At 42.4% G+C, this 20302-nt stretch overlaps 1 protein-coding gene across 2 annotated transcripts in view; it reads right to left on the bottom strand.

The window, feature by feature from the left end:
- Positions 1-18855, bottom strand: part of LOC139572279 (collagen alpha-1(VI) chain-like) — a 41552-nt gene extending 22697 nt beyond the window's left edge. For both annotated transcript variants that reach the window (XM_071394933.1, XM_071394934.1), the window contains exons 1-24: positions 17776-18855; positions 17133-17276; positions 14234-14363; positions 10929-11135; positions 9854-10010; positions 9249-9362; positions 8705-8725; positions 8497-8517; positions 8298-8342; positions 6212-6265; positions 6021-6065; positions 5680-5706; positions 5490-5516; positions 5301-5345; positions 4210-4263; positions 2705-2767; positions 2553-2615; positions 2359-2412; positions 2140-2175; positions 1363-1488; positions 1123-1185; positions 956-1018; positions 793-843; positions 606-641 (exon numbers count right to left, since the gene is read on the bottom strand). In XM_071394933.1, the coding sequence (XP_071251034.1) occupies positions 606-641; positions 793-843; positions 956-1018; positions 1123-1185; positions 1363-1488; positions 2140-2175; positions 2359-2412; positions 2553-2615; positions 2705-2767; positions 4210-4263; positions 5301-5345; positions 5490-5516; positions 5680-5706; positions 6021-6065; positions 6212-6265; positions 8298-8342; positions 8497-8517; positions 8705-8725; positions 9249-9362; positions 9854-10010; positions 10929-11135; positions 14234-14363; positions 17133-17229 (1599 nt within the window). In that variant the 5' untranslated portion in view covers positions 17230-17276; positions 17776-18855. The remainder of the gene's footprint in view (positions 1-605; positions 642-792; positions 844-955; positions 1019-1122; positions 1186-1362; positions 1489-2139; positions 2176-2358; positions 2413-2552; positions 2616-2704; positions 2768-4209; positions 4264-5300; positions 5346-5489; positions 5517-5679; positions 5707-6020; positions 6066-6211; positions 6266-8297; positions 8343-8496; positions 8518-8704; positions 8726-9248; positions 9363-9853; positions 10011-10928; positions 11136-14233; positions 14364-17132; positions 17277-17775) is intronic.
- Between the last annotated feature and the right edge of the window lie 1447 nt (positions 18856-20302).

Genomic DNA, 20302 nt, shown 5'->3' with positions numbered 1-20302 from the left:
ATAGGCTACTGTAACCCCTCCCCCCTCCAAAGCATAGGCTACTGTAGCCCCTCCCCCTCCAAAGCATAGGTTACTGTAGCCCCTCCCCCCTCCAAAGCATAGGTTACTATAGCCCCTCCCCCCTCCAAAGCATAGGTTACTATAGCCCCTCCCCCCTCCAAAGCATAGGCTACTGTAGCCCCTCCCCCTCCAAAGCATAGGTTACTGTAGCCCCTCCCCCCTCCAAAGCATAGGTTACTATAGCCCCTCCCCCCTCCAAAGCATAGGTTACTGTAGCCATTCCCCCCTCCAACGCATAGGCTACTGTATTGACGTTACCATAGGCTACTGTACTGATGTTCTGACTGTCAGCTTTAACACAAGACAGACAGACAGACAGACAGACAGACAGACAGACAGACAGACAGACAGACAGACAGACAGACAGACAGACAGACAGACAGACAGACAGACAGACAGACAGACAGACAGACAGACAGACAGACAGACATTTAAACCGGCAGGTCCTCTCAGACCAGGGTATCCAGACAGACAGACATTTAAACCTGCAGGTCCTCTCAGTCCTGGGTATCCAGATAGACAGATAGATAGGCAGACAGACAGACCTTTAAACCTGCAGGTCCTCGCAGACCAGGGTATCCCTGTAAGAAGATGAAAGAAAAATCTGAAATAGGCAACTGGGGTCCATGGACATTTGGTCCAAACAATGTTGATAAATCATACTTGTAACTAAGAATAAAAACATGAATGCCTACTTATTGTTTAGAAATTCACTGCTGTGGAAATACAGACCTGGAACCCTGGATATCCAGGTTGGCCTTCTCCCTGTGTTCCATCATCACCCTGAAGAGAGACTCAAGATAATATTGTGTATTCAGAATATTAGCCTCATGATAAATCAGATAACCTCTTCAATACAAACGTTCTTTTCTCCCATACGCCAGAAGTCACTCACCCTTTTCCCAATGGGCCCTGCATCTCCCGGTGCTCCTGGAGGCCCCCTGGGGCCCTTAACACCCTGGGGGAAGAGACCCTGGTCAAAACATGTATTGTAGTTTGCATGTGTTACCACGTGGTATAGCTGTGTCATCATTGAAATCATTAAATGACTGGCCATCGTACCGCAGGTCCGTGAGAACCCGGCTCTCCTCTGTACCCTTCGAGCCCAGACACTCCACTCAGACCCTTTAAGGGGGAAGAAATGAAGAGAGGGGGTGCGACAATGACTGGAGGTAAAACATCGACCTGTATTTAGCAGTAGCCCATGAGAGAGCTAGCCTGTTCCCCGAGAAGGTGTTGTTGGAACCATATAAGAAAGAACAAGTGATCACACAGAGTAATAGATGACAGAGGGACACTCACCTGTGAACCCACGTCTCCAGCCTGACCTTCATGACCCTGTGCTCCAGCAGAGCCTGGGTCACCCGTCTCCCCTTGGCCACCTCTTATTCCTGGAGAACCTCTCAGTCCCCTCTCTCCCCCTACACCCTTAAGAGAGACAAATAGGAAGAGAGATGGAGAGACAGGGAGAGAGAGAGGTCACCAGCTTGGATGCGAACAGCAATGTTCAGCTAAACAGCAACTTCCCATCGGTCAACAAGGCCCTTTTACCATAATGTAAACATCAAATAAAGTGTTTACAAAAGCTAAACCAACTTTTTTGATTCATTAAATACTAACGTGTTTTCTTTGACAGTGATACAACTATTTAATTCAGCCATTTAGTCAATGTAGAGCAGGGATCATCAACTAGATTGCTTGAGCAGATTGTCGGGTGGCCGGAGCATAGTTACAAATAGACGGCAAATTGACCGCAAGAAGCCTTGCTTACATTTGTATTCAATCACATGTTTCTCTCTATTATGCGTGTGAATACTTGGAACAGATTTCTTAAATTCCCTTGAGCTGATTTCTTGGTGTCCAACAATAAAAAATTAAAAGATGTCGCTTATTTTTTTGAAAACTTGGGGGGTCAAATAAAGCCACCCCCGGGCCAAATTCTGCCCTAGGGCCGTCAGTTGGGGCACCCTGATGTTCAGTGATCTAGTAAGAAATGTGTCTTCCTGTGTCAGATTATGTGGACAGTATTCGTCCTGGTCCTGGTGTTGTATTGATTCTAGAACTAGCTGAGTTCCAAACCTCTGTGCCTGGCGCTCCAGACGGTCCAAAGTCCCCCTGTAAAACACAGAAAGGTGGACAGGTGCCTGAGGTCATTGTCCAATCGTTATTGGTTACGGCATCATTTTCCCATTCAACTATAAAAAATATACCTATACATTTGGGTGTTTATCACAACTGGCAGTTATCAGAATCTGCAACTTATTGACAATAGAGTTATTGAGGTGGTGGTGTTTTTACTTCGTCTCCTCGGTCACCCTTATTTCCAGGTCCTCCCATTGGTCCAGGCTCCCCCTACAGACACAGATGAAACAATACAGCCACACAGAAAAGCTCTCCTGTGTGATGGATGGATGGATGATTGAATGATCAAATTACTGATTGATTAATTGATTGATTTGATTAGTTGATAAATCGATAAATTGATTGATTACCTTGACTCCGTTGGGTCCAGACACTCCAGGAACCCCTAGCTCCCCAGGTGTTCCCATCTCTCCCTGTGGACAGGAAGGTGAAATAGAAACTTAAGTCACTCACACATTAAATGCAGAACAGACAATTAAGATGCTGGGTATGAGAGAGTTACCTTTTGTCCAGGTAATCCATAAGATCCTGCATCTCCTTTCTGTCCCAGAGGACCTGGCTCCCCCTATCAGAGGAAACAGCCATTACCAACATCAACCAGACAGAACTTAAATATGAATACTTCAGATCAGAGGAAACAGTCATTACCAACATCAACCAGACTAAACTTAAATATGAATTCTTCAGATATAACTAAGACCATTCCTCTACTATTTATCTAGCATTATTCTATCCAAGTGGGAGACTGGTAAAGACTCCCAAAAGACCGCAAACAAATAAACTCCCACTCATACCCCAAACAAATAAACTCCCACTCATACCCCAAACAAATAAACTCCCACTCATCCCCCAAACAAATAAACTCCCACTCATCCCCCAATCAGACATAAACAAACAAATAAACTCCCACTCATCCCCCAATCAGACATAAACAAACAAATAAACTCCCACTCATCCCCCAATCAGACATAAACAAACAAATAAACTCCCACTCATCCCCCAATCAGACATAAACAAACAAATAAACTCCCACTCATCCCCCAATCAGACATAAACCAACAAATAAACTCCCACTCATCCCCCAATCAGACATAAACCAACAAATAAACTCCCACTCATCCCCCAATCAGACATAAACAAACAAATAAACTCCCACTCATCCCCCAATCAGACATAAACCAACAAAAGGGTTGTTCTTATCCGCCTGGCTAAGTTCCCCAACCATGGCAGAAAAAACACACTCAAAATAACCCTGTCTCATCTTCTGATTTTGTTTGAATTGAATTGCTTTCAACCGCAGAATGAAGCACACCTGTTTTAACTGCTGAGGACAGAGGACCGAGTTATGGGAATAATGTGTAGTATTGTAACTCCCTGTTTGCAGTACATGTCAGTCTACTGACTGGCTCTGGCTCCTAGAGCGCTATTGGCTGCCAAGTGGTTCTTGGCTTTGGGGGGAAAATTCTGGGAAATGATGACCGCTTGGTGTAACGCTCCCAGAGTTTCACTGTAACTGTAAATTAACTGTAAATTAAACATGTATTGTAAATGTTTATCAGCACAGCATTATGACAGCATTTTCTAAACTGCAGAGGGGGTTCTTGCTATTATTTTGTAGGTTTCCTATAACATTATCTTCTGTAGAATGCATTTATTAAACCCCTCTTGTACAGTATATTCAAATCTAGATGTGCAGTACTTGAACAAGGAACAAGGGGGTCATGAATACAGTAAGCCGTGGTGTGTGTGGGTGTGTGTGGGTGCATGTGGTGCGTGTAGTGTGTGTGTGGGTTCTTGTGGTGAGTGTGGTGTGTGTGGGTACGTGCACATGGGACGGAGTAGATGGTCTTTTTTAAAGGGGGAGTGTGGAAGTGGGACTAAGGAGGGCCGGTGGTGATCAGTCTGGAACGACTGTGAAGAAATGGAAAAGCCGTAGGAAACAAGACAAGCAGAGTGTGATGACTTTGACTCTGGTTACATGACCTTGCATCACTCCTATAGACTTACCTCTGCCCCCTCGTCTCCTTTACAACCAGGCAGGCCCATAACCCCAGGGTCCCCCTACAGAGAGAGAAAGAGAGAGGGCGACGTGGGAGTTTACTGCACATTTCAAGGAATAACACTAACATGAGTGACCTCACTGAAGGTTTCCAGAGAAACAGAACTCTCTAATGTACTTTGTAATCTGGGCCTACTACACAGTTATCTGCTCTGAAAAACATCTGCTCTGGTCTGAGAAATATGTCAAGGGATTCAGGGCCCAGGGTGGGGGTGGAGGTGGGGGTGGGAACTGTCTTCACGCTAAATCTTCAATTTGAATATTTTTTTATTATTTGACTTTTTTATTTATATATATATATATGTATATAATTGAAAAAAATATATATATATTTTTATTGCAGAAAAACCAGTGTACAGACAAAAAGTATAGAAACAGACAATGATAACATATGCTTATTAGTGATAACATATTTTTATTAGTCAATTTACATTGCTGAATATGACATTTTATGAAGCGCAATTCGATTTATGAAGTAAAATTGTTTTTCTTTATCTATTTTATAGTTAAGGAACTTCCCGTCAAATCTCCCAGGGGGATTCTAAAGGGATGTGACAATGAGGCTTTAGTGCTAAACATTTAGTCTAAAAAACACCTATATGATTAATCTGGCTCATATCCACCATACAGCATCTGGATCGGTTTTAAGATCATTCTTTTGGGCACCCTGTTGTGCTCCATATAGTGCCTCACGGGGATGGACAAAAGTATTGCTCTATACTGTATAATAGGTCCAGAGCCTATGGAAGAAGGTACAGGTGTTACATAATACTAACAGCCTTCAGCATGGGCTGAGCCATCATTCATCTGTATTTCATTCTCATCTTGTTTTCATCTCAACCCCTCTAATAATTCTGGAATATGGGTGTATATAAAGGGAGACCTGTGAGGGCGAAGCCTGCATCCCTGTTTAATTGGTCACTCACACTTTACGAGGCCTTGATAGCCTTGTTTTTCTGTTTGTAAGTTTACAGAGTGATACTCTTGTTAAACATTTAATGATGCGGGGGCTGTGTGTTGAGGTAGAAAACAAACAAACCACAAGGCCGTCTTTCCCGTCCACTCCATCCGCTCCTTTCTCACCCTAGAAACACATGGGTCACATGACTTCATTCCCACCACTGCAATTGGTTGAATTGGTGAGTATGTGACAATGTGCATGACTGAATGGATGGATACATGAATGAATGAATGAATGAATGAATGATGCATAAGATCAACAACATACCTTTTGTCCAGATGGTCCTCTTGGACCCTGTAGGGCAAAATAACGTTTGAACATTTTGACAGCTGAATCTATGGCTGTTGGATGATTTGATGTGACGTATTCTTTGTTTACATTATATACTTATGTACTACAAGGTTTATAAACACTATTATAATCACTATTACTCTCCACAAGACCGATGAGAGCTTACTCTGTCACCAGTAGGACCATGGTCACCCTGTAGAGAAAGAGAGTGACGAACATCAGAGTTTAGCTTCTAAGCACTTAATACGGATCCAGACTTGTAAAATCCTGGTGTTGGAAACACTGGGAACATATGGCATATTTCAATACAGTTAAGTGAATGCTCATGGAACATTGCATTAGCTAACCTTATACAGCCAGACAAGTGTGTCTCTAAATATTGCATTTACGCCATAGCTGTAAATTCTGCCAGGCAAGGTTACATCATAGCTAACCAGCATGTGTTATGAATAATCTAAACATTCAAAGTGGTATATATTTTTATTTTAGATACATAATCACTCTGACCTTCTCTCCTCTGTGTCCTTGGGGCCCTTGGTCACCTGCAGTCCCCTGGGTGACAAAGATATGATCCACATGTGATCCACATTGCCTGTAGCCATCATCTGTAGCATCAAACAGGCTACAGAGCATAATGTATCCACAGTCTACAGTCAGCAGACAGACAAGCTCATGTTCTGTAATGTGTCATATACTACCTTTGCTCCCAAACTTCCCGGTCTCCCGGCAACCCCCTGACGTCCTGGAGTTCCCTGAAAAAAAGAATCATATCTATTTGTCATTGTCATCAGTCAACCTCTTCCAGTGTTAGTCATTCTGAAGCAGAGTCTGAGTGAAGCCGTTTGTATAAACTGTGTTAAGCTACAGGAAGCTTCTATCCCTAAGCAATACGACTGATAAATAGCTAACAAAATAGCTACATGGACTATCTGAGTTAACCTTGTGTCTTTATTGACCTTTTATTTTTATTGTGCACTGTCTCTGTTCACACTCACAGGGCCCTATACACACACACACACACTGTCACTCCAACACACACACATTCACTCCATCATCTGCTCACTCAGACATAATATGCACATTCATATTGACTCTACACACAAGCACAGCCACTCACAAACAAGCTGCTGCTACTCTGTTTAACTTATATCCTGTTGCCTAGTCACCTTGCTCTTATATATATATATATATACTGTATATACCTACCTCCATCACTCCAATGTTCCTGCACATAGTAAATATGGTATTGGAACCTGACCCTGTATATAGTATGCTTACTTACATATTGTTAGGTTTTGAGTTTGCAAGAGAGGCATTTCACTGTACTTGTGCATGTGACATTACACCCTTTGGCCCACATTTCCTATTGAGACAGAGAAGAAAGTCTTGGACTTGCCAGACTGCCAGAAGTTGTGCACAGAACACGGTACTGTACAATAGAATCAATTAAACTAAGCCTTTTTCAGTTCCACTACCTCCTCGTCTCCTTAATGCAGTTCTTGGCTGGAACACACAAGAGCTGTGTTGACTAGCAGTGGGCTAGGCAGGCCATCTGGATGCCATGATTAGATCAGACACAGAGAAGGCCAGAGTCATTACTCCCCATCAGGTAAACAGGGGCCTGGGGGCAGGCTCTGGAGAACACTCAGATCACACATAGAAATGTTTGTTATAGAGGGGACATGATTCCCTATTCCACATGACATAGAAATATATTACATAGAAAAGCTGTTGTTCCATAACGCTGCACCAGATGGAATACGGTCCTGGTAAAGCAAAGATTGTCATCTCATTAACATTCCATTGGATATCGGCGCAAAGCCACTCCCGTCCTTAAAACCTTTGGTTTGAATCCAGACCAGAGCAGGGGCAGCTCTAGGCAAGATACTACTGAATCAAGCCTCAGTCTTTCCCTTTGTCTTATTCTCGCTCTCATCACTCTGACACACAGTCATGCACGCCTCCATCACACACACACACACACTCTCTTTTCTCTTATGTACATTAGCGAGTGAAACACGTCTCTTTGCCCTGATAGTAAAAGCACATGCCATGCGATCTTATTCTGGCACGGAAAACATCCCATGATACTGTAGACGACTGGCTGGAAACCCTTGACCTCCACTGGTTGAATCTCATGTTTATGGATAAGCCAGTCTATTCCATCTTCTATTTTTTTCAATCAATCTGGTTTCAAACCAGTATCAGTACTTTCTGTTTCACTCATTCTTTCACTGTACTGATATTGACCTTGTAATATTGTGTGATTATAAATGTCTGGCATATTTATAGTAATGTGTTTCATGTGCTTTTCAGTGTGCACAAACGCACACGCACACACACTCACACACACTTACGCACACACACGTGTTTACATTGTGAATCCTTACTGTATATGAACTGCAGTACGTGAGCCAAATCACCAGGGTTTGATTAATGTTCCTCAGGCCCCCTTTCCCACCTCCCCCAACGCTTACTTATCCCTTACTTAGTCACTGAGAGTTGGAGCTAAGTAAACCATCAGTAATTTGAGGTAAGGTAAGTATATCTAAGAATGCAGCGATGGGCATTTTCAATATTTTCCCCAATAGCTAAGGTGTGTGACAGATAGCCTAGCGGTTAAGACCGTTGGGCCAGTAACTGAAAGTTGATGGTTTGAATCTGCCGATGTGCCCTTGAGCAAGGCACTCAACCCTAATTGCCCCTGTAAGCCGCTCTGGATACGAGCGTCTGGTAAATGTAAATGTGGTGTTTTAACTAAAACGAATACAGAGAGCCCCCTACCGCGCCCCCTCCTGCACCAGCAGGGCCTTGAGATCCCAGGGGAGCCTGTGAAACAAAGAACACTGATGAGAAAGACTTCTGACTCAACTGGACCCCATATTAAGACTGTACTGAGATCAGATTAATCAAGACAAACAATCTGTACTGAAGTTTTCTGCGAGATCATGTTGAAAAATGACGACAATGTGATCAGGCTTACCTTGCACTCGAACGAACAGCACTGAAAAGGAACAATAAACATAAATCAACCCCAGTTATAATCACTGTTCATAAATGAGATCGCAAACAACAATCATCACACTGCATTGGTCGGGAACTATCAAATACAATTTTATTGGTAACATACTCATATTTAGCAGATGTTGTAGCGAAATGCTTGTATCAAAAAGACTGAAGAAAAAACTCACCACAGATTCAGAATCCTTGTACTACAGATCCATAAAAGAAGAGACAAACATTTGATTAGAATAGTCTATTTGGGCAACAATAAAAATGGCCTACAGTAAATGACATTTAGGTACAGGGCCTTGGTTTAAAAATGGCCTACAGTAAATGACATTTAGGTACAGGGCCTTGGTTTAAAAATGGCCTACAGTAAATGACATTTAGGTACAGGGCCTTGGTTTAAAAATGGCCTACAGTAAATGACATTTAGGTACAAGGCCTTGGTTTAAAAATGGCCTACAGTAAATGACATTTAGGTACAGGGCCTTGGTCTAAAAATGGCCTACAGTAAATTACATTTAGGTACAGGGCCTTGGTTTAAAAATGGCCTACAGTAAATGACATTTAGGTACAAGGCCTTGGTTTAAAAATGGCCTACAGTAAATGACATTTAGGTACAGGGCCTTGGTTTAAAAATGGCCTACAGTAAATTACATTTAGGTACAGGGCCTTGGTTTAAAAATGGCCGCTTGTATGATGGTAACTATGTGACCATGGTGTACTCACCATGGTAGACACTATGTTGCTGATGGTGTTCCTAACAACCTGTGGGTCCTCACTAGTAGCAGACATGTTATGGGTGTGTTGTACATCTGTTGCTATGGAACCAAGTCTGTTGTCCTGCAGAGAGAGAGAGAGAGAGAGAGAGAGAGAGAGAGAGAGAGAGAGAGAGAGAGAGAGAGAGAGAAAGAGAGAGAGAGAGAGAGAGAGAGAGAGAGAGCCTTAGAGACAGACAGAGACTGAAATACTGAAAAACTACCTCAAACATTCTCTGTGTGTGTAAAAAAAATGCTGTTTTAATTGTTTTAATTATTTGTATAATGGGCCCTATGGGACTCCCAATCACGGCCAGATGTGATGCAGCCTGGATGTTGACATACCCACACATTCCTGAGGTGCAAGAGAAGAATGCAAAGACTACATATAAATATATAATATATAAAATACAGTGGGACCCTTGATTTAAAAAACTCAGACTGTCAGACTACAGCCAATGCTGTTTGTTTGAGCAGTATTTGTTATTGTATTTCCATGGCCACTACAGAAGGCAAAGGTCTCTGTCTACAACTGGAACTTTTAGCCAGAGCTCTATTCTAGTCCCTCTTGATTACCAGGTGATGCGGAGTGATAGCCACGCTGAAGATTTTAATGTCCATGGCTCTGGCCTCAGACACGGTGTATGCCACCCCGCCACACGGCTCCTTATATCCGTCCAGCGGGTGGCCATCTGTCACCACCACCATGTACTTGTTGCCATGGAGAGGAGAGCTGTGGGTTGAAGAAAGAGGTACAACAAAGCAGAACGTGTGAGTCAAACGGGATCCTTTCTGTATAATTGTGGAGCAGACTTTATTTTGTCAGAAGCTTTGTGGAGGAACTCCATCTCCCTAGTAGAGGTTTGAATGTCTATCTGTTTACCCTGCAAGGATGCAGGAAATGTGCTTTTAACTTGCCCCTGACAAAACGTTGAACTCTGCTCCAAGGTGTAACTAACAAAGCATTTTCCTAAGGGCACTATAGAAGTGAAGGAGGAAAGTATTACACAATATCAAAGTATCATGCATGGTATATTGGGATAGAATGCATGTGCTGTAAGACACTCTCTCACAAACGTCCCATTTGAGATGGATACATGCATGCATGCATGCAGACAGACAGACAGACAGACAGACAGACAGACAGACAGACAGACAGACAGACAGACAGACAGACTAACTAACTGACTGATCGATTGACTCGTACTAACTACTCAATCAACCAATCTGTCACGCCCTGATCTGTTTCACCTGTCCTTGGGATTGTCTCCACCCCCTCCAGGTGTCGCTTATTTTCCCCTGTGTATTTATCCCTGTGTTTCCTGTCTCTCTGTGCCAGTTCATCTCGTCTGTTTCAAGTCAACCAGTGTGTTTCTCACCGTGCTCCTGCTTTTGCTATTCTCACTTTTGCTAGTCCTCCCGGTTTTGACCCCATGCCTGTTTTCTGGACTCCGTACCCGCCTGCCTGACCAGTCTGCCTGCCCTGGCCCCGAGCCTGCCTGCCACTCAGTACCTCATGGACTCTGATCTGGTTTTGACCTTTTGCCTGACCATTCTCTTGCCTACCCTTTTTTGAACTAATAAATATCAAATACTCAAACCATCTGCATCTGGGTCTGGCCCTGAGCCCTTGTACAATCGATGGACTCACCCTGTCATCAGCTGCCCAGTTGCTACGGAGATGGCACAGTCGGTGTGGGTTCCCTTGCCGATGTAGCGGATGTCCTGTATGGCTCTCTTCAGCTGAGTTCTTCCTTGGGCCTCCGTGGTGCTGGTCAGCTCGCTCATCACCTTCACCTCATCACTGTAGTGCAGCACTCCCACACTCCACGTCAGGTTACGCTCACAGCGGTAGTATCTAGATGAGTACAGGCAGAGCTATGTCACAATGGCACACAGCGTGACACAAAGCAAGTTACCTCTGATCTACATGCACTACAGGTATCTACAGGGTCAATTCCCCTCAATCAGCAGTATTTCATTTACTGTCTACAGATTAAAAGGCAGGGAGTTCGTTCATGGGAATGATGTATTGATTCCCAGAGGGGAGAAAGTGGTACTAAAACCTCATAGAACAAATCTATTACAAGTGTGCCGTCTTGCCAAGCCCCAAGCACATTTACACCCATCGTCCTCCTGCTATTTTCTCCAGTACCCAATCAAACCATCACGCAGTTGATATTCTGATGAAGTCAATGAAAGATACAGAAATACTCCAGGAACCAGGAGCTGTCTAGAACTATGTGTTCTTTGGCTCTTTAAACTTTAGGCCAGTAGCATTTTGCATACTTCAGTAGGATCACATCACTAATGGATCACATCACAAAAACAAATCTACTATTTTGTCTGTTTTGCAAAGAAGTTGTGCTGAGTCAGACATATTAGTGGATACACCATCATCTTTGGCAAACGGCATACTTGCAAACATTTATCTTTCCTTTATAAGCATTGAGCTGATGGTATTTTATTGTACAATAATGTCTTGAATTACAGGGCTTCTCCAAAACATGGACCCCAATTCAATAAATGTCAGATAATGACAAAGCTCACTGTGTGCCTGCATGACTGAAAGTGTTGTTCTCTTATATGTGTATTTCTTATCACGTGAAGACGTCATTCATCAGGTCCTCTGAACTTCAGGAGGACAACTCCTTCGCTGTAAGGTGAGACTTCATTAGATGGAGATAACATATCAACCTTTCTCTCAGTCAGGAATGCAGGTCAGTGGCCCAGAGGTAAACCCCAAACCTTTTCTGGACGAATGATTTGGAATGTCTGCACTGAACAGACACGCACAGTCACTCAGTACACTGGCTGCCTGTCTGAGCTTGTTAGTGATTCACACACACACACACACACACACACACACACACACACACACACACACACACACACACACACACACACACACACAGGCATTCAGTGATGAAACTTATCGGTATGGGCCACAGAAAACACAGCTCAAATATATTAACCGTAATAGTTGCACTGTTTCCGAACAGTGGGATGGCAAAAGCAAGTCTATTACGATTTATAATAGATAAGTTGCAGCATCTGTATAAATGCCGCTGGTCTTAGCAAAAGCCCAAAGCGTTTTGTAGTTCAACAAGCTGAGCTGTCTTGGCCTCCGTAGATCGCTTTCCTTCAGTCAAATGACCAAATCGCCCTCTAGTGGCCTCGGATGGAATGTTATTAATATTTGTCATCATTTCATAATGAATAAACTTTTCTTTTTTTTACTGCCGAAACTCCGGTGTTTTAATGTCAAATGGTTTTGTTATATTTTTCTGTGATGTATATAAAGTGTAATAGTGGGATGCAAACTCAAAATGTAATACATTTTAACTATGTCTGTCACACCCGGATCTGTTTCACCTGTCTTTGTGATTGTCTCCACCCCCCTTCCAGGTGTCGCCCATCTTCCCCATTATCCCCTGTGTATTTATACCTGTGTTCTCTGTTTGTCTGTTGCCAGTTTGTCAAGTCAACCAGTGTTTTTGTTCTCAGCTCCTGCTTTTCCCAGTCTCTATTTTTCTCGCCCTCCTGGTTTTGAACCTTGGCTGTCCTGACCATTCTGCCTGACCCTGAGCCTGCCTGCCGTCCGGTACCGTTGCCCCACCTCTGGATTATTGACCTCTGCCTGCCTGCCGACCAGTACCTTTGCCCCACCTCTTGATTATTGACCTCTGCCTACCCTTACCCTGAGCCTGCCTGCCGTCTGGTACCTTTGCCCCACCTCTTGATTGTTGACCTCTGACAAACCCTTACCCTGAGCCTGCCTGCCGACCAGTACCTTTGCCCCACCTCTTGATTATTGACCTCTGCCTACCCTGACCCTGAGCCTGCCTGCCGACCAGTACCTTTGCCCCACCTCTTGATTATTGACCTCTGCCTACCCTGACCCTGAGCCTGCCTGCCGACCAGTACCTTTGCCCCACCTCTTGATTATTGACCTCTGCCTACCCTGAGCCTGCCTGCCGTCTGGTACCTTTGCCCCACCTCTGGATTATTGACCACTGCCTACCCTGACCCTGCCTGCCGTCCGGTACCGTTGCCCCACCTCTGGTTTACTGACCCCTGCCTGCCTTGACCTGTCTATTGCCTGCCCTGTTGGATTATTAAACCATTGTTAATTTGACGTGTCTGCACCTGGGTCTTACCTTCATACCTGATAATATCTGACATGGTACAGGTGTATTCTTTTTTTTAAGCCCATAACCATGTGTGTGAGGTGTATACTTTTGTTTCAAGGTAGATTTGTTTAAGACTAACAAGAAACACTCTGTGTGACTCTGTTTTAGCCCACAGCAGTATGCTTGTGCTTTTCCAAGAGCATCATATTAACGTAACCCTGAGCACCATGTAAGGAGAGAAGCTGTTCTCATGCACTACCTCTCAGCCCCGATTCATCACTGTAGAACCACAGTTCACACAGAGGTCAACACACAACAGTGTTCATAAGACTGCATGTAGTGAGGCAGACCTCCTGAGATGATCATCAACAACACATTGTCAGGAGAACACTACTGCCCAGAGCAGCTATCAATGGACATTCTGCATGTTGCTTATCAGGGTGGGTCTGAGTGTGTGGTGAATTTACTGGTACAATATGACTGTATTTTTTAATAATGATCACAGAGAGTAGTTTAAGGAATGAAACAGGAGGTATGCCAATGGAAGCCTCTGTAGGAGGATTGATATTGTTTGGTCTGCGTTACAGTCTGTGGGGTGAATAAACGGTCAGGTGCGAGTTTCCCAGAAGCCTTGTCGCTAACATGACACTTGATTTCTCTTGGCAAGCTCGCCATAATCATTACTACGTAGCATTAATTACGTTTAGTTGCCAAATGTCATGAATTGAAGTAAGGGACCTGAAAACACCCATTGTTAACCACATCATTTCTTAATGAATACCAGTCATGTAGATGAAACTGTCAGTATGGAGATGATACACACCTAGTGTTGAGCTGGTCCACAAAGTCCAGGGCAAACTGCTTGATCTGATCAACGAAGGAGCCGTAGGGCTTGGCTCTCAGCGCCACACTCTCTGAGGTGTCCAGAACAATGTACACATCCGCTGGGCAGTCTGGGGAAACAGGAAGGGGAGGATAATGTTAGATTTGACATGGCATAAAAAAATGTACAAAATATTTTTTAAATGGTGATACTGTGTTCAATATCGTTTTTATTTAATTGTTTCTGGATACTGTAACAGGCTTATTTTTCATTAAACTGACTGTTCTGGTTAAATTCAACTTCAGGACAGTTTTCAACACATATGATGAAAATGTACTCTGCCTTAGTAATTTACAAAAGAAAGGAACTATGAAAAAAAAATCCATGAACAGACATTATGTGGAATTCCCACTGGTAAACTCAATTCCCAAGAATTTATGAAGAACTGTTTCTTTATAGCCAACTAAGCCAAGGATATTTTTCAAATGGGATGACATCTCCTTATAAAATATTTAATAGAAAATGATTCAAGTAAAAGTGAAAGTCCCCCAGTAAAATATTACTTGAGTAAAAGTAAAAAGTAAATGCTATACATCAAATTCCTTATATTAAGCAAACCAGACGGCACAATTGTATATATTTTTTTTAATGTATTGCTAGTCAGGGGCACACTCCAACACTCAGACATGAATGACAAAGGCAGTAAGTCCACCAGATCAAAGGCAGTAGGGATGACAACGCATTATATTGATACAGTATGTGCGTGAATTGGATATGGCTGTCCTGGCTGAGCATTTGAAATGTAATGAGTACTTTTGGGTGTCAGGGATAAATTATGGGAGTAGAATTTACATATTTTCTTTAGGAATGTAGAGGAGTAAAAGTAAGAGTAGTCAACAAAAAAATATACAGATACTGAATAAAAAAACAACTTAAGTAGGATTTTAAAGTCTTTTTTACATAATTACATTACACCACTGGTCGTTGCTATAACAACTAGCATAGAATGCTTTCTGAACACAAATCCAATTTGGTCACAGTGTTTGGAGAGTCAGTTATACAGAATGGATTTGATTTTTTTTTGTTGCATTAAGGCCTGCAGTGTGAACAAAGCTTTAGTCCTATACAGACATAGAGAGAAATGGTTGGTTCAATCCAAAGATGTCTTATTACACAGGTACTCCATATATCAACATGTTGTAGTAGAGAGATTACATGCAACCTCCTATTTAACGACTGCTCAGAGGATACTAACAACAAGATTTACTGACCTCCCTCTGTTTTCTATTACAGGGGTTGAGCACATTTGGGTTTGGTTAATCAACTTGGCCACTTTCCAAAATCATATATCATCTCCAGCACGAAACAACTGTCTATTCAGAAAGTATTCAGACCCCTTGATTTTGTTACGTTTCAGCCTTATTCTAAAATGTATTAAAAACTAAAATTTCCCTCAACAATCTACACACAGTACAAAGTGAAAACAGTTTTTTGACATTTTTGCAAATGTATAAAAGATAAAAAACTGAAATACCTTATTTACATACGTATTAAGACCGTTTTACTATGAGACTTGCAAAAATGGGGAGAAGGGCCTTGGTCAGGGAGGTGACAATGAACCCGATGGTCAATCTGAAAGAGCTCCAGATTTCCTCTGTGGAGATGGGAGAACCTTCCAGAAGGACAACCAACTCTGCGCACTCCACCAATTAGGCCTTTATGTTAGAGTGGCCAGACAGCCCGCTTGGAGTTTGCCAAAAGGAACCTAAAGACTCTCAGACCATGAGAAACAAGATTCTCTGGTCTAATGAATCCAAGATTGAACTCTTTGGCCTGAATACCAAGCGTCACGTCTGGAGGAAACCTGGCACCATCCCTACGGTAAAGCATGGTGGTGGTAGCATCATACTGTGGGGATATTTGTCAGTGGCAGGGACTGTGAGACTAGTCAGGATCGAGGGAAAGATGAACGGAGCAAAGTACAGAGAGCTCCTTGGTGAAAACCTGCTCCAGAGCGCTCAAGGCCACAGACTGGGGCGAAGGTTCACCTTCCAATAGGACAACGACCCTAAGCACACAGCCAAGACAATGCAAGAGTGGCTTCGGGACAAGTCTCTGAATGTCGTTGAGTGGCCCAGCCAGAGCCCGCACTTGAACCCGATCGAACATCACTGGAGAGACCTGAAAATAGCTGTGCAGTGACGCTCCCCATCCAACCTGACAGAGCTTGAGAAGATCTGCAGAGAAGAATGGGAGAAACTCCCCAAATACAGGTGTGCCAAGTTTGTAGAGTCGTACCCAAGAAGACTCAAGGCTGTAATCGCTGCGAATGGTGCTTCAACAAAGTACTGAGTAAAGGGTCTGAACACTTATGTAAATGTGATATTTCATTTTTTTTATTTGCAAACATTTCTAAAAACCTGTTTTTGCTTTGTCATTATGGGGTATTGTGTGTAGATTGGTGAGTGATTTTCAAAACCTTCAACGAGTTTCTAGCCAGAGGGAGGCTATTTTTCTTGATCCCCACGTCACCGCCAATCTCATAGTGTTCTAAAATCACTGTTTTTAAAATGTTTAAACTTTTGGTGATGTCATCGGGTAGGATGTTTTCACTTTTTTTTTTCCTTCATGTGTTTTTTGTTGTTTTCACGTATTGACAATGGTACGGTGCTGGAGATGATGAAAATTAGGTTGAAATGTGATGGAATTGCCCTTTAAAGTGCATCTAAATTAATATGTACTACCCTTTCACTTGGCAACATTAAGGATTGTTGTGTTTTATGCTTTGCTTTGGCAAATGTTCAACAGATATTAAGCATTGGCATAACATCTTGCTAAGTAAAAAAAGAGTGGGCAGGAGAGCAAGGCTACTCAGCTACAGCTTGGCTTGATAGCCTACCATAGAGGTCTCCTCTGTTCCTCCCATTGAGAGAGCAGGCACCGTGGACTAGCGACACCAACGAGAGAAGTAGAACAGCACCGGTCAGGTTCATCATGGGACAGGCCCTCCTGAGACGCAGGGGAGAAGGGACTTCAGGAGAACCTAGGCCAAAGAAAAATATTCAATAAAAAGAGAATGTTTAAGCACATCCAGCTTGGGTGGTCAAAGCCTGAAACCCCTCTTCACACCCAGCCTCCATACATCCTGTTGTAGGCCTTTGTAATCGTCATCCAAATATAAATGCATCAGAATTTTCCTCAGTCAACATCGGTACCTACTACCTACCTTCAACAAGTCAACAAGAGTAAATGCTTTTCAAAATAAAGTACAGTGTTTATTGACAAATTATTTTCCAATACTGGTATTTCCAAATGCTTTGGTGCATAATGCTTATGACTTAGCTTCAGATGCATTCAAGTGTTGAATTTCATGTCTATTCCCATTGAATCCAGACTTGACAACGGAGAGGTTTCCTTGCCATTCTAAAGTGGTATGGTTCTAAACTGACAAATGGATTTGTTCCAAACTCTTCTAAAGTGACCAGTGGTAGGTTCTAAGCACTTTAGAATACGTATGCGTTTAATAAAGTGCCATTTCTTACCTTTCTCTTTTTTGCATACGTGTTAAAATGTGAATATCCCACAGGTTTGGGTTGTCCAGGTGTGTTTGCTGCTCTCTCTGCTAGCAGTCTGTGCAACAGGAGAGGGAGGGGCTCACCTGCAAAGTATCCTCCCATCTCATACAGTTTACACCCCACACAATCCTTACTGCTACCTTACAGCAGCTTCTATTGAGGCCGATAGAGTAAATTACAGGGGATTTAATAAAGTAGGCTACACAAATACATAGCACACAGTGCAATCTTTGCTGTTTTTTAAACTCATTTTGGATGAAGTATCGCTGTGTGTGGCCTAAAAATGTTGCCAGTAGTGAAGATTCAAGGCCCTCTGAAGGTTCAATGTCCTCTTAGAGAAGTTTGTACAGGATGCACTTCCTCACATTATAACAATCTCACAGTCTTCACCTCAGAATGACATAGAGGTCTGACTCAGTCAACTGAACAAGACTGTGCGAAGAATGAGAACACATTTCTTGGCTAAAGTTGTTAGATTCAAGTGTCTGCAAAGTCCAATCTAAACAATGTAATGGATCTCAAATAGCATTTGGCTCACCCCAGATCAGACCTGAAAGAGTCCTTTCATTGCTATAAACTTGGCCTTGATGGAAACATTGACGAGTCAAGCGCCCAGCTACCTTCTATCTCACTCTTATGCAACACGGAAGCTAAAAGCTGTGTCAAAGTGTCCTGGTAAATTGTTTTTTAATGTACAATAGATTTCTCATTTCCTCAGACATGAGAAAAACAGAAATCTCTTGCTCTAACACAGGAGTTTGGTGGCACCTTAATTGGGGAACTCAGGCTCGTGGAAATGACTGGAGTGGAATCAGTGGAATGGTATCAAACACATGTTTTCCAGGTGTTTGATGCCATTCCATTTGCTCCGTTCCGGCCATTGTTAGCAGCCTCCATTAAGAATAAGTTTACATGCAGATAAGTGCCTGCAGCATGCAATTCAAATCTGATATGGACTGGTCTTTGTCTCAGGTGGGCCTGTTTTGCCCTCAGGCTAACATAATGGAAGTCAGGAACTGCGAAGGCCAAACATGCAGATACATGCATCCCGCATGCAACCTGGCTGCCACAACTGACAGACCATCATACTCCAAAGTATGGATGGAAACGTTCATGGTGGGCTGAACAACAACATGGTAGACAGGGGCAAAGAATTCCACAATCACTCAAAGTAAATTGCACACTGGTTTTCTTGTTCAACATTTAGTTGATCAATAGATTATTGTATCTCCTAACTTGGTATAGGCTCTGAGATTAAATAGGCTATGAAGTCACTCCTATCTCACAGCAATAGGCTACTATACCCATATTGTCAAATATTTTAAATAGGCTACCGGTCTATTTACTTTCGAGGATGCTTATTGAATGAGAGACAGATAAATGGTAGCTTAACATTTGTTGTGTAGCGGTAATAAACCAGTCATGTCAGACAAGGAGAAACATGTCCTGCTGTAACGATCTGCGCTGAGAGTCGGGAAGCAAGTTCAGGGAGTGTTTTAATAAAATAAACATCATCCAAAAGCAGAAACACTAACAGCACACAGACATGGAACTGAAATAGAAACAACGACACCTGGGGAAGACCCAAAGGGAGTGACATATATAGGGAAGGTAATATGATATGATTTAGGCCTATGTACTGTGATAAAAGTAAAATAAATATTATACGACATACTATGTGAGATAGTAGACGACAATTTGTGCATAACCATGGTCTGAGCTGTTTGTGGAAATATGCACACTTTCCAACTGACAAATATATAATCTACCAAGATTTTAAAATAACTGAAAGATGGAGGTAATGTTGGAACATCACTAAGAAAATTACAGTTAACTAAAATGTACAGTTAATCCAGTATAAACTAATGTATAGAATTTAATACACAAGAGACAACATTCACAAATTCTACAGCACGAGGCAGAGTAATGTCTTAAAAGTTATACTAACAATTACTCAGTAATCCATGCATTCTGGGAATGCTATAAAATCCAAAAGTTATGGGCGGAGTTAGGAAGTTGGCTGTCAGAAGTATTACAATGTAAATGTATTTTTAATCCTACTGTCTTAATATTTCAAGACATGGGATATGAGCGGGCAGTGAGATACAACATAGATTTGACAAAACTTTGCTTGTCAATAATCTTGAAAATAAAACATATACTTAAAAACTGGAAATCAACCAATCTTCCAGCAGTAACACAATGGAAAGGTCAAATGCGTTATTATCTAAATGTTGAAAGCACGTGGGCGACGACGGAGAGAAACAAAATGGTGCAGTTTGACGGAGAGTGACACAGTCGCGGAGATGTGAGCAGGTGGGTCTGGGCAGGGAGGATTTAGTCAATGTTTGTGTGCGTCTGTATGTTCTCGTTTGTATGTGGATGTTTTATACTGTTAAAAACAACAAAAAAATCTAAAAATGTAAGAAAATCACTTTAGCATCAAGTTCCAAATAATAAATACCAATATTCGAGGAAAACAGGCGGACGCAAG

Source organism: Salvelinus alpinus, chromosome 4 (assembly GCF_045679555.1).
Source record: "Salvelinus alpinus chromosome 4, SLU_Salpinus.1, whole genome shotgun sequence".
Classification (NCBI taxonomy): domain Eukaryota; kingdom Metazoa; phylum Chordata; class Actinopteri; order Salmoniformes; family Salmonidae; genus Salvelinus; species Salvelinus alpinus.
Note: the sequence above shows the minus strand (reverse complement) of the source record. Positions and strands in the feature narration are given on the sequence as shown.